General features: G+C 36.5%; 1 protein-coding gene, 1 long non-coding RNA gene and 1 pseudogene across 4 annotated transcripts in view; 2 read left to right on the top strand and 1 right to left on the bottom strand.

The window, feature by feature from the left end:
- The window catches only part of TMEM161B (transmembrane protein 161B), an 84,742-nt gene extending 84,491 nt beyond the window's left edge, over positions 1 to 251 (bottom strand). For 2 of the 3 annotated variants that reach the window (XM_077139194.1, XM_077139195.1), the window contains exon 1: positions 107 to 251. Coding sequence is in view for 1 of the 3 variants with exons in the window: in XM_077139190.1 (XP_076995305.1) it covers positions 107 to 109 (3 nt within the window). In the remaining 2 variants the exon portion in view is untranslated. The remainder of the gene's footprint in view (positions 1 to 106) is intronic. The other variant, XM_077139190.1, reaches the window with a different exon arrangement.
- On the top strand, positions 227 to 1,098 carry LOC143665602 (uncharacterized). The gene is made up of 2 exons (XR_013167108.1): positions 227 to 403; positions 794 to 1,098. It is a non-coding gene; the product is annotated as an uncharacterized LOC143665602 (long non-coding RNA).
- A 7,386-nt stretch (positions 1,099 to 8,484) lies between these two features.
- On the top strand, positions 8,485 to 9,607 carry LOC143665194 (nuclear cap-binding protein subunit 2 pseudogene; annotated as a pseudogene).
- The last annotated feature ends 5,645 nt before the right edge of the window (positions 9,608 to 15,252 follow it).

The raw sequence follows: 15,252 nt of genomic DNA, 5'->3' as shown, positions 1-15,252 counted from the left end.
TCCCCTGCGGCTCACACAGCGCTCCCGCCCGGCTTCCTTCACAGGACTGATCTCCAAGCCCGTTCTTTCCCACTATTGTTTTCCTAGACCTTACAGGAAGACTCACCATAGCTCCAAGAACAGGTCGTGGATAAGCCGTCCTGGAATCGCACAGACCGTTCCGAAACTGCCCTTCCAATCCAGCAACCAGAAGCCGCGCGAGAGAGGATCTTCCGGCTCTGCCGGAAGTTGTGTCTGCGCGGGACAGGAAGTCCCTCCTCCCTCTTGAACGCCAACGACCCCACGCCACGCAGAGGTGAAGAGACGCAGGACGTCCTCTAATGCGACTTCCGTGAGCTCTTAGTCTGGGCTGGGGGCGGTGCTGACCTTGAGAGTGCGCGGAGGAGGCGCAGGCGCAGCACAGGTAGGGGGGCGGGCGGGTGCGTTTCGCAGCTCTTAGGAGAATTCGGAGGTGGGTTGGATGGTTTTGACTGGAGCGTATCCACTCTCTGGGAGGCGTCGAAGGCACAGGTTGGTGACTAAGGTGGCAGCAGACCCCAGACTCAGCGGATTTAGGAAAGAAGACCACAGTTGGTCCGTGCTCGTGCTTAGACACCACAGTAGTTGCTTCAGTTCAGCCATGCCCTTTCTCTTTTTACTCTCTCGTTTTTCTGCCTCGGACACATGAAGCCCTTCCTCATATCTTCAGATCTGCCCCTCTGTCGTCTCTGCCCCTGCCTTAGTGGGTCCTCCTTTTCTGCCCTTCCCCAGAGCAGTGGAATCTGATCGTAAGAAGTTTCTTCACTATTCACAGATTACCAGTTGGAGCCAGAATCTATCTACCAAGAGCGGAGAAACCAAGAAGAGACTTCTGCCCATTTAATACATTGCAATATGGACGGTTTTCTTCTAGCTTAAAAAAAAAAAAAAAAAATCGGATGGAAAGAAGTGAAACATCCATATACATCTTAATCTGTGTTGTCTTTACCGAAGTTTGCGCCCGTCTACTTTTTTTTGCCTTTTTATTTGCCTTTGTGAGTCATGGTACTGAAGGCAAGCTTGGAATGGATGCAGAGCACCTCCAACCCAGAAATTAAACTCACAATTTGGAAATCCTTACTTTAATCTTGGCTGTATCAGCAGTTTCAACCATGGGAACTCTTTTTGCTACAGTGTCTGTTTTGTCTTTAACCTGGAACTGGGGAGGGAAACTAGGACGTTTCAGAAGCAATTTAGAAAGAGTGAGGAGGAGGTGCCGCTATAGATATTAAGTCTCAGGGTCCTCATCAAAGTACCTGCAGGGCATGATAGCCAAGCTGTGAATGGCCCAAGGACTTTGGGGAATCAGGTTTCTGAGATACCCATGCTCAGCATGCTTAGAGCAGTTGTTGTGTTGGAAAGGGAACTAGAAATTGATTCTATGAGTCAGGTTGTTTTTGCTGTAAGAGAAGAAATAGGACTCATAAGAACTGACGTTAGAAACAGGTGGGGTAGGGGTGAGGAAATAGGTTGTGAAGCAGATCTGCCAAGGATGAATCCACAATTTCCTTATAGGTTCCTCCTTTGCTCTATAGGGACAGGATTATAAACACACCCCTTGGGCCTCTGCAGATGGGAAATGTGGTCGCCAGGATTTGGAGTTGTCTGCTGGTTATCTGTAGGAAGTAGCTTCTATTCTTGAGGAAGAAAAGGTGGAAAAGGAAAGTGGCTATCAGTCTGTCAGTAAAAATACATCCTGCGAAGGCTTACTCTCATTTTTGACACTGTGGTTCTTAAATCATTCCTAAACTGGCAGCCTCACTGAGGCTCATAAAGCATCTTCTATCTGACAATAAGGTTGGACTTGTTATCAGAATAGAATTCCTGGCAGAGTAAAGCCACAAAAGGAAACCACAGTCAATACTCATTAGCTGCTTATCACTTTTGGTAGATTATGAGTCTACATTACTAATTTGGTGCATGGCAAATTGATAAATAACCCTTGGTTAATAACTTTAATGTCCCTATTTCACATAGATCTGTTACAGTGTGAAAAATCTGTTTTACAAGTAATGTTTTTTAAAAATCAAAATGCATACAGTGTTTTAAGGCACCGTCTCCCAGTCTTTTTAAATCCCATTGAATATAAGGTTTTGTATTTTAGTTATATGCCTTGAAGTAGAGGGATTTGCCTATCTTGATTATTTTAAATAGATGGAGGTCTTTGACAAAGAAACATTTGATAGTTGAGAGAGAAGACAGGAGAATTGTGAAAGGAATGAAAATTGTGAAAGGAATGAAAGAAAAAAAGAATTCAGCAATTTTGGCTAAGGAGTCTAATCTTGGCAAAAATCCTGATAGTTTACCATTAGGGCTTTCAGATGTACTGAGTGAAAATTGTGCTCAAATATGACCACCAAAAGAGGGTTACCTCCTTCAATACCCTTCCTGGCTTGGAAAATTTCTGACCATTAAGACTCATCACTTTTTCAAAGTCCAGCTCCATATTTTTTACAAAATGTTTTCCTGATTAGCTCCTTCTCTAAGAAATCTGCACTACTTTTTTAAGCCTTTAGTGTGTATGGTTATTATAAGCTTTCTTGTATTACAGTGACTTTGTAAGTCTTGTTTTTTTTAAGGTATATTGTTTTCCAAATTTGCCTGAATGTGTCAGTAAAGCTGGACCTTGTTTTTGTGTTGTCTCCCTCCATCCCTATCCCCACATCTGCTCAAGAAATACCATTTAAATAAATGTTGTGGAAAAGAACACTTCAGCTAAATTACCCTTAACATGCTTTATGGACAAAGATGTTCATTGTATCAGTATTATAGTGGTGAAAAATTAGGAACGCTCTTATGTACAACAATAAAAGAATGGTCAAATTCTGCCATATATACTTAATGGAATATTATCTAGCTATTTTTAAAAGTCATTAAGCTAATATTGATGAAAATGTTCTTTTTTCTAAGTTAAAAGAGCAGTATGCAAAATCATGCCCGATAACATCACTTGGCATAGAAAGATAAACAAAGAGCAAAGATTAAAAGGGAAGTAACACAAATATAGAAGATTGGCAATGCCAAGAATAGTGATTATATATATAATTCCCAGGTTTTTTGATGACAGAAAGATTTATTTTTTAAATTTATTTTCTTTTGCTTAAGTAAAGGATGGATGGCAGGAGCTTTTTTCAAAATTATGCATCTTAACATCCACCTATATTACTCTCATGTTTCTAATTTGAAGAAAAACATGTTCTTCAGATGTGTATTGCAACCCTTTAATAATTCAGTAGCCCTCTTCTGGACCTTTCTCTCTATTTACATATTGCTTACTTTATTTGTGTTTTATACTGCACCTTATTAACTAGTGAAATAACCCGTGCAGATTTTACACAAATTGTACAGTACATTTTTTCAAGAACTGTTAGCATATACAATGAGATCTTGATATAACTTTATTTCATATTTTGATATCAGGAAAACCTTTAAACCACCTTTACCATCAAGAGCAATAAACTAACAAAACCATTATCAAACTAACCTGTCAGCTGCCTCCCTACACTCACCCTTAGAGTTAGCATACTGTTAAAGACTGAGTGACCTTTGTGATAGTCCCATTATGATTTCCAAGTTCTTTTTGGTCATTTGAAAAGGCCAAACCTTCCATTCATAATATTGCTTATTTTTTTCCCTCCCTTACAATCACTTCTTTTTGTTTGGAACTAGTCTCAGAATGGTTTCAAGTTAAACTTTTTTCCATCCAGCTAGTGTGTGACACTAGCAAAATATTCTTTAATTGATATTGCCAATGCTAACTCACCCATTTTAATCATACTTTACAATTCTCCCATTTGACTAGGTTTGCTTGCTCAAATAAAAGCTGTAAGATAAATGAATCATAATGTATTTCTCTGTTTTCTTTCTGCTGAGCAAGTTATTTTCATATAATTGGTCATTGTTAGGTTTCTGTTTTATATATATATTTTTTCTACCCTTTGGAATGCTTGGTATTTTCCTTTCTTAAACAGAATGTTTCTTTAAAATAACCTAAGTACTGGAAATGATTCAGATTTATTTTATTATCGTACTGTATTGGAAAGCAAACAGCTAATATGCTAATGATTGCTTGTGTTTTCCAGTTGCCCTTTTGTTGCAAGAAAATAAGAAATTTAACTTTATTATATAATAATGCCAATGTCATTTTACTGCTTTTTTTTTTCATTCAAACAGGCTATCTTTTTAAGTACCTATTCAAGCCTAGGTCATATCCTGGAAAACTGCTCCACGAATTTTACCAAGAGCTTATAGTCTCCTATAAAATTTTCTTACAAAGGTTTAAACACAAAGTTTTTTTAAAAAGAGTGTTTGGCATTCTAGTGTGTATTATTGATGGCAGTATAAGATTTGATATTGGAACAAAATTAATAGTGGAACAGAAATCTTACTTGGTACTATCAGCATTCATTTCATCACTTATTCTTAAGTGTGGTTACCTCAGGAAGCAAGCATAAAACAGTTATCTCCTCCTTGAGATAACCAAAGCTCTAAGCAACTGAACTTTTGAAAGCTGACATGGTTTAAGGATTCAAATATTTTAATTGTACTCACAGTCTGTCTGGTTGACAATGTACTAGTTGTGGTTTTTTTTTTTATTTATTTCTATAACTACAACTTTTTTCTCAGCATTAAAATTTGACTGTGGAATAGAAAATGTTCTAACAAATTCTAGCCATATCTCCTATTCTCAGGAATTACTAAATAATTGTGGTAAAAAATTGTGTACTTAGTTTCAGTTCATTTTTTAAAAACTAGAATTGTATTCAATTTTCTTACTACACAAACTGAAGCTAAGCTAAAATTTTATAAATTAGAAATTTAAGCCCTAAAGCAAAACATTAAAAGGACCCTAACTGTAAAGTTAACATCTGTATACATTTCTGGTAACGACACCTCTTCAATCATATTAAGCCCATGAAGAAAGAAAAGAGAAGGAGTTAGCATTAATATATCACTGTTACCAGGCTTTGCTTGCTTTGCATTCCTTTGCGTTTCTTTTTAAATTTTTTTATTGAGGTATCTTCACACACCATACAGTCCATTCAAAGTATACAATCAGTGGCTCATAATCTCATTACATTGTATATTCATCACCATGATCATCTTTAGAACGTTTGCATCACTCCAGGAAAAGAAATTAAAAAAAAAAAACATGCGTCCCATACTCCTTACTCTCCCTCTTGTTAAACACTAGTATTGCAATCTATTCAGATTTTTTTTACCCCTTACCCCCATTTTTGTTTGTAAAAGCTGCCTGAATGCAATATACCAGGCTTATATACAAAATAGAATACATAGAATGGCTTCTTAAAAGGGGAATTTATTAAATTGCAAGTGCACGGTTCTAAGGCCATGAAAATATTCAATTAAGGCAAGGCTATAAAAGTGTCAATCTAAGGCATCCAGGAAAAGATACCTTGGTTCAAGGAGACCGATGAGCTTCGAGGTTTCTCTCAGCTGGAAAGGCACATGGCAATGTCTGCTAGCTTTCTCTCCAGACTTCTTCAGTTGCTTCCGTGCATTTTCTTCATGCATCTACAAAGGTCTGTGGTTGTGTGGGCTCAGCTGGTTTTGGTGACTGTCAGCTCTCTCCAAAATGGTTCCCTCTTAAAGGCCTCCAATAAGCAACCCCACCTTGAATGGATGGAGACACATCTCCATAGACAATATCTTAAAAAAAAGTTACCACCCACAATTGGGTGGGTCACATCTCCATGGAAACAGTAAAAAAGATCCCACCCAGCAATACTGAATGAGGATTAAAGAATGTAGCTTTTCTGGGGTACACAACAGATTCGAACCAGCACAAACACCCTATTATTTATTTTTTGCCCTTATTTTTTTATTCATCTGTCCATACCCTAGATAACGGGAACTTCAGCCACAAGGTTTTCACAATCACATAGTCATATTATAAACGCTATATAGTTATACAATCATCTTCAAGAATCAAGGCTACTTCATACAACAGGTTCAGGTGCTTTCCTCTTGCCACTCCAATACACCATAAATTAAAAAGGAGTTTCTATATAATGCGTAAGAATAACCACCAGGATAACCTCTTAACTCTGTTTGAAATCTCTCAGCCACTGAAACTTTTTTTTTGCCTCAATTCTCCTTCCCTGCTTTTGGTCAAGAAAGCTTTCTCAGTCCCGTGATGCCAAGTCCCAGTTAATCCCCGGGAGTCACGTCCCACGTTGCCAGGGAGATTTGCACCCCTCAGCATGTCGCACATAGGGAAAAGGGCAGAGAGTTCACCTGCCAAGTTGGCTTAGTGAGAGAGGCCACGTCTGAGCCTCAAAAGGGGCTCTCTGGGGGTGACTCATACCATGATTGTAAGTGGGCTTAGCTTCTCCTTTGCAGGAAAAAGTTTAATAGGGGGCAAGCCCCCAAATCAAGGTCTCAGCCTATTGAATTGGTTGTCTCCACTGCTTGTGAGATTATCAAGAATTCCCCACATGAGAAAGTTTATTATTTCCTCCTTTCTCCCCCATCCCCCAAGGGCACTTTGCAAATACTTTTTAATTTCCTGCCCAGATTATTCTGGGATATATCAGGGCATTACACTAACCTGTACAAACCAAAAAGATCTCACTCCCTAATCAAGATTCCATGTGATTATCAGATAAACTGAACATGCAAGTTAAATTAGATAATGTGCTGCCAAAAATATAAATTTTGCACTGAATAAACATCTCTTCCTTTGGTCACGCACAGAAGTTGAACTTTTAAAATATAGACCATGTCATCATTTAACCTGTAATCTGATTTACCTTAGTCCTATCCGGATTAGCTTCATTCATCTCAGTCGAAGTCTGATCACTTTTTCAACTTTTTAAATGGTTGCTCTATGGGGTACTGCTGGCTTTCATAGCATGAGAGCTGTAACTCTGAATCTCAGTTGTCACATGAATACCCAAAGTTCTAGGTAATAACCTGGTTATACACAAATAGCGTCTCAGAAGTTCAAAATAACTGTTACCACTTAGGAATAGATGTGACTACTGTGAGAGTTTACAATCTAGGAACCTTTCTATAGGCCCCAACTTGATAACCCATGCTCTCAACTTCAATTCTCCAAGTTTTTATATTATAGTTAGTCCATATGAGTGAAGCATGATAATATTTGTCTAATTTGTTTCTGACATTTCATTCAACATACTGTCCTCAAGGTTCATTCACCTACTTACATGCCTCACAACTTCATTCCTTCTTGGAGCTACTCAGTAGTCCATTGCATGCATACTACAGTTCTCCTTTCCAGTTCTCAGTTGATGTAAACTTCAGTCATCTCTATCCATTGTAAATCCTAAATCCTGCTGCCGGAAACAGTGTGCAAATGTCCATTCCTGTTCCCACTCTCAGTTTTCCGAGTATATACCTAGCAAGGAGGCTGCAGGATCCTATGGCAACCCCACCTCAGGCCTCCTGTGAAGCCACCACTCTGCCCTCCAGAGGAGCTGCACCACTCTTCTTCCCAACCTACAATAGGTGCATCTCTTTCTCCACATTTTCTGCAGCACTTGTTTCTCTCTGTTCATTCCTAAACAGTTTTATTTGCACAATTCATACAATTCCACCTAAGTAAAAATCAGTGATTCCTGATACAGTCACATAGGTGGCATGCCTTTGCCACCACAATTTCTATGAAGATATTTCTTTTTCTTCCACAAAGAATCCCATACCCCTCTCATATCCCTGGCTTATTGACATTTAGTTTTGGCATATTGCCTTTGTTACATTCAATGGGAACATATTACAATATTACTGTTAACTGTAGAACCTAGCTTTGATAGCTTGCATTTTTTCCTGTATACCGTCCTATTTTCACCACCTTGCAATATTGACAGTCATTTGTTCTCCCTCATGCAAAAACATTCTTATATTTATAATTTAATCACCATCATTGTCCATTCTAGATATTCCTAAATTATACCGTCTCAGTGTTTGTCCTCACTCTTTCCTTCTGGTGTCATACATGCTCTAACCCTTCTCACTCAACCATACTCACATTCAGCTTCATTCAGTGTACTTATATTATTGTGCTATCCATTTCTGAATCTTTACAGTCAGTCCTACTTCCTTTGTGTTTTGCATTTTTTCTGCAGAAAGTAGCTACCAACAAATTTTGCAAATCTGTTTGGTAATTCCAGCAGATTCTGCGTACATCTCAGATAAATGAGGTGTTTTATGAGCCTGAAAGGTTCAGCTGATTTGAATAAGATTACCAAACTGCAAATTTCAAGGCTATATTCTTGTAATTCCATTATAGATTTAGGAGTTTCAGGTAAAAGCTTCATGATTTGTCTTCACCTATCAGTTCTATTTCAATACCACAGCCGGAATGATTTGTTTAAAGCCTAAACTAGTTTTATTTGTTCATTCGATGCTTATTGAGATTGAGTATCTACTGTGTATCAGTCAATGTTCTAGATTCTGGGGACACGGTGGTAAAAAAAAGTAAACATGATCCTATTTTCAGGGAATTTACAGCAAGTGCTAATAGATAAGTAAGTAAATAAATAAGAAAATAAAAGATAGTGATAAGTGCTTTGCAGGAGATTAAGATAGATGACTGAGACCTCCTTGCACTGTGTCTAGCGGATTCCTGACGGCGCTGCACAGAGGCTCCTTATGTGGAGCTGAGCCAGTACCAGGACCAGCATTTCCGGGGTGACCATGAAGAACAAGGAAAGTTACTGAAGAAAAGCTGTTGCATGTTGGAAATCTTTCCTTTTACACAACTGAAGAATAAATCTATTCAGCAAAAGTGGTGACATAAAGAAAATCATTACGGGCCTAGATAAAATGAAAAAAAAAAAAAAACCAACATGCGGATTCTGTTTTGTGAAGTACTATTCAAAAGCAGACGCAGAAAATGCCATGCGGTACGTCAGTGGAACTTATCTAGATGATCGGCTCATTCTCACAGGCTGGGGCGCAGGATTTAAGCGCGGGCAGTATGGCCAGGGCGACCTGGCCAGCAGGAATAAGACAAGTATTGGCAAGACGAGGACGCTGAGAGAGGAGGCTATGGAAAACTGGCCAGAACCAGTGAGTGGGTGAGAGCCCCATCGGTGAAAAACCCACTCCTTGTCCTGTTTAATTTGTGGAAGAGCAATACTGAAGACCTGGAAACCAGCCTATTTCTGCCATCCTTCCATCGGAGTCTCTACTGAGCAGGAAGCCTCTTCATGGTTTTCCTCTCTGAAAGTTATTTAAGGACAGAATCCAAAAACATGACTTTAATTCTAGGCTTAGAAACTTGGCTATGGGTGAGGTCACCAGAATTATTTTCTGTTACCAGGTCAAAAAATGTGTTCTGTGATAACAGATTAGATCTGTGATGTGGACTAATCTGTCAGCCAAAACTATCACAGTTCTTTTACGAAGACTGGAAAATTAAAAGAAAAATTATCTTAAAAGATAATAATAAAATAAAAAAGATGACTGAGATTAGGTGATCCAGGAAAACCTCTATGAAGGTGTCATTCAAACTGCTATTTGAATGACCAAAAAACAAACAAAAAACCCAGCTTTGTAAAAACTGGGGAAACCATTGCATGCAGAGGGCACAATAGTGCAAAACAGTAAGGCATGAACTAACTTGGAGTATTTCAGGAATCAGAACAGAGCCTGAGGGTGCACTGGTGGTTCAGTGGTAGGATGCTTACCTTCCATATGGGAGACCTGGGTTTAATCCTGGACCAGACCATGCACTTCCCCCCTTCCCCCTCCCCTCCCCCGAAAAGAGGGCCTGAAGAGTTGGAATATAGTGGTTAAGAGAAGAATAAGTTTATAGGTAGGAAAGGGCTGCATCACATCAGTTTTGAAAACCAGGGAAATGGTTTGGATTTTATTTTAAGTGTAAGGGAAAAAAAAATTAGAATATTTTAACTTCAGGAGTGATAAGAAATCATGTATTTTGTAAGCCCAGATTGATAATGTTTGTTTTTTAAATTATGGATTTTGTCTGCTTACATGTAACATAATTGCTAATGTATTTGCATTTAAATCTTTCATATTGTTTGTTCTTTATTTGTCCCACCACTCCTATGTTCGTTTTTCTTCTTTCTTGCCTTCTTTTAGATTGTTTTTAATTGCTCCATTTCTTCCACCCCAGAAGCTTGACAGTTATATATCCTTTTAGTATTCATTTTAGTGTTTACTCAAATAGTTTAACATGGAACCTCGGCTTATCAAATACTAAAATAATTTGTTATTGTACCTCTTCTTGAACAATAAAATGACCTAAGAACGCATCAACTTCATTTACCACCCCACCCCATGTTATATACATTCTATATTCTTAAAATATATATTTTAAATCAAGACATTATTTTTACACAATTGTTGTGCATTTACAGTTACCCAAACATTTACATTTTCTATTGCTTTTCATGACTTGGTAAATCTCTAAGCTTCTATCTGGGGTTATATTTCTTTTTACTGAAGAATATAATTTAGTAGGCTCTTATTGTGAATGTCTGCTGGTGACAAATTCTGTCAGTTTTTGTGTCCTGGAACTGTCTTCATTTCACCTTCATTTTCAAGGGATATTTTTTGCTGAATTGGCAGCTGTGTTCTTTTATCATTTCGAAGCTACAGTCCATTGCTTCCGGCTTCCATTATTTCTTCAGGGAAATAATGTCAGTTTTATTTCTGCACCTTTGAAAGTAGTCTCTCTTTTTAATTTGACTACTTTTAAGATTTTTGTCTTTATCTTCAGTTTGAAGCAGTTTTTTTGTGATTGGCCTACATGTATTTTTCTTTGTATTCTTTTTTTTTTTTTTTTTTCTTTTTTCTTTGTGAGGCTTTTAATGCTTCTTGAATCTAGGATCTTATGTCCTTAGTCTGTTTTGGAAAATTCTCAGCTATTATTTTGTCAGATGTGCTTCTGCCCCAACCTCTCACCTTTCCTTTTCTTCTGGAACCCCACTTACATATGTGTTAGACCTTTTCATTGTGTTTCTTATGTTTCTGTGTGTTTGTCTTCCCATGCGTCATCTCGAATAGTTCTTAGCTCTCACTGTTTTCTTTTTAATGATCTCTAATATCCTGTTAAACATATCTGTTGAAGCATTATTTGGTATTATCTTTGTGGTTGTTGTTAGTTCAAGCGTTTTTACTTAGTTATGTTCTATAATTTTCAGTTATCATATAGTTATCCTAATAGAATTTTTTTAAAAAGCCTTTGAAAAATTAGCGTAGACATGGTGATAGCCTTTTGTAAATTAAGAATTGTGCAGACCTTCCTTCAACCAATAAGCCTAAAACAAATATATGTAAAGCTGAAATGATTGAAGTAGTGTCTTAAAACCAGGAACAAATGCTATATTGGGAATACTTGCTAACATCATAAGGCAAGAAAAAGAAATAAAAGGTATAGAGACTGGAAATGAAGAGCCACATCTTAAGAATGTATAGATATATTATTAAAATTAGAGTTTTTATGGTTTCTAGGTATAATATCATCATACAAAAATGAGTAGCACTTCTGCAGCAAAAATTAACTATTAGAAAATGATTTTGTTAAAAGTACCATTTACTGTATCATTTTAAAAATGGAATTATCTGGGAATAAATGAACAAAAGCTATAGAAGATGTTTATGGGAAAAATCATAAACCTTTATGGAAAAAAATCGTAAAACTTTATTAAAATGATTAAAAAATATCCAGTAAAAAGAAATATATGTTCGAATATTAAAAGACTCTAGAGTTAAGATGGCAATTGGTCCATAAGCAATGAATTGTGATTACAATAAAAATCCCAAAGGAGTTCTCAAAGGAATTTGATAAGCTGATTCTAAAGTCTATGTAAATGAGCAGTGGGTCCAGAAAATTCAAGATGCTTCAGAACCAGGAGATAGAAGATGGAGAGAATTGACTTATTAGATCTCAAGAATTATTATAAAACTATAGCAATTAGGCATTCATAATAGCCAAAAGTGGAAATAGCCCAAATGTTCATGAACTGACAAATGGATAAACAAAAGTTGGTATAGCCATACAATATAATATTATTCAACCATAAAAAGGAATTAAAGTACTAATAGCATGCAACACGGATAAATCTTGAGAAATTTATACTAAGTGAAAGAAGCCAGTCACAAAAGACCATATATTATATCATTTCATTTATATGAAATGCAGAATAGGGAAATCTATAGATAGAGAGTAGATTAGTAGTTGCTTACTGCTAACATACAGTGGGAGGATAGAGTACAGGGTTTCTTTCTTTTTATTTTTTTGTATGCTGTATGGCAGCGGTCACATTTCATTCTTTTTCCATGTGAGCATCCCATTATTGCAGCACCATTTGTTGAATTTTTGTTTGTTTGATTGCTTGTTTTGGGGAAGTGCATGGCCTGGGATTCAAACCTGGGTCTCCCACAAGACAGGCAAGAATTCTACCACTGAACTACCCATGCACCCCCTCAGGGTTTCTTTTGATGTGATAAAATGTTAATGTTAAGTGAGCGTTCAAATTTCCGATTATCATAAATGTGACCTTTTTTTTCCATTTTTTTAAATCATGATCTAGCTAAAACCCCATAAGCTAAAGATATATATTACCTACATGCCCCACACCAATATAAAATGACTAGGATAAACACTATATGCACTTGTATTTTAAAAAGGGGTGGGGAAAACTAGAGGAACATAGTTAACATATAAATTCTGAACTCTAGCCAGGCAAAGGTTGACAATTCCTGGAAATAATACTCCATAAATCAGCACTTCCTTCTAGGCTTTTGGATCCACCCCTGAGTTATCCTTTGTTTTCCATTTTTACAGTTGTGTAGTTCTCTCCTTCTGTTTTCTGCCTCCAGAAGCTTGGTTAACCTAAAGCTTCTTTTCATTTGATAATTTTTCTGTCCCTTTCAGTCTATATTGGCAATGTTCCTGCTGATATAGTTCTTTTAGAAATTTTATGGGTCTCCTGTGAATCTTATAAGAGTTCATTCTATTAGGCAGGAGCAACACCATAAATCTCTTAAATATAAATCCTTCTCTGTGTTGGCCTTCTGCTAACGTGCAACATCTTTAAACTTCTTAAAAGCCCTGTGGTTTGATGAGAGGTTCTGAGAGGAATACCCTTTATGTCTGAGTGAAAATACTTTGAGGCATCATCATAGATTTTTTCTGGGGTCTTAACAAAAGACTTTACAGGTACAATCTCAACTTCATGTTTTCCTAGAAAACATATTGAATAAGGGTTTAATAGCCAGAATATATTTTAAAAATTCTACAACTCAACAATGAGAAGACAACCCAATTAAAAACTGGGCACAAGATTTGACTAGACATTTCCCCAAAGAGGAAATACAAAGCACTAAAAAAAAAAAAAGCACATGAAAATATTCTCATCATAACTAGCTATTAGAGAAATGCAAATCAAAATCACGATGAGATATCATTTCACACCAACTAGAATGGCCATTATTAAAAAAACAAAACTACAAGTGTTGGAGAGGATGTGGAGATATAGGAACAATCATTCATTGCTGGTGGAAATGTAAAATGGTGCAGCCATTGTGGAAGACAGTGTAGCAATTCCTCAGGAGGCTAAGTATAGAATTACCATATGATCCAGCAATCCTATTACTAAGTATATACCTAGAAGAACTGAAAGCAGGGCCTTGAACAGACATTTGCATACCGATGTTTATAGCAGCATTATTCACAGTTGTCAAAAGATGGATGCAAATCCAAGTGTTCATCAACCAATGAATGAATAAGCAAAATGTGGTATATATACGCAATGAAATATTATTCAGCCATAAAAAGGAATGACGTTCTGATGCATGCAACAGCATAGATGAATCTTGAGGACATCGAATTGAGTGCAATGTGAAATAAGCCAGACACAAAAGGTCAAATATTGTGTGGTCTCACTAATATAAACTAATGATAATGAGGAAACTCATGGAGTTAAAATCTAGAGTATAGGTTACCAGGAGATATATTGATTTTAAAAAATGGGGAGTTGATGCTTAACTTGTAAAGAATCTCTATTAGAAATGGTGGTGATAGCAACACATAATTGTGAGTATAATAAACAGCACTTAACTGTATAGGTGAAGGTGGTTAAAAGAGGAAACTTTAGAATGAATACATTACTAGAATTAAAATAGAAAGATACAGCATGAGACCGTACAACACAGAGAACTCTTTTGTAGATGATGGGCTATAGTTAATAGTAAAAATATAAGAATATTCTTTCATGAATTATAACAAATATACAATACCAATGCAAGGTAGTAATAATATGATAGTATATAGGGAAAAAATACACCTAATATAAATAATGGATGATAGACAGAACCGTTTTAATAATCTCTCATCAATTATAACAAAGGTAACTACTATTTTTAAAAATAGTACAATTATTTTTTTAAAAAAGTGCTGCCATCAGTTGTAACAAATGTACCACATCAGTGCAAGGTGTTAGTGGTGAAGGCGTATATGGAAACTGTATTTTATGCATGAATGCTTTGTAAACCTGCAATTTCTCTTATTAAGAAGAGAAATAGGCATGAACCACCATGTCTTTGGAAGGCATTACCCACAAGTGTGTGAATACTAGGGGTCATTGGATGCCATCTTGAGGCTAACTACCACAGGATTTTAGCTGGATCATGATTCAAAAAACTGAAGAAAAAAAAAGGTCACATTTATGATAATGGGAAATTTGAATGCTTACTTAACATTGGATAACAAGGAATTGTTGTAATTTATTCTGGATTTTTTTAAGATTGCGTATCTTATAGAGATACTTATTAAATATTTAAAATGTGTCATATAATATCTGGGATATATTTCAAAATAATAAAAGATGGAGAAAGTGGATGGTAGTATAAATCAAACAAGATTGATTATAGACTGATAGTTCTTAAAACTGGGTAACAGGTAAATGGAAGCTCGTTATTCTATTCTGCATTCCTTTCCAATTGTTTCCACATTTTCCATAACGAAAAAGTAAAAACAAAGAAGACACCATAAGGAAAGTAGAAGACAAGTCAGAAACTGGGAGAAAATCTTTACTACACATAGTGCTAGCAAAGAATTAGCATTCAGGTTGCATAAAGATCTAATACAATGCAATAAAAATGGAGAGATGTACCCACCTCCACCCCAAACAGGCAATTTGTAGAGGAGGAAATCTGAAGGAACTTAAAGATTCAACCACAAAGAAATATTTCACACTCACCAGATAAAAGTCTGACAAT

This window comes from Tamandua tetradactyla, chromosome 21 (genome assembly GCF_023851605.1).
Source record: "Tamandua tetradactyla isolate mTamTet1 chromosome 21, mTamTet1.pri, whole genome shotgun sequence".
NCBI lineage: Eukaryota > Metazoa > Chordata > Mammalia > Pilosa > Myrmecophagidae > Tamandua > Tamandua tetradactyla.
This window is presented reverse-complemented; position numbering and strand designations above follow the sequence as displayed.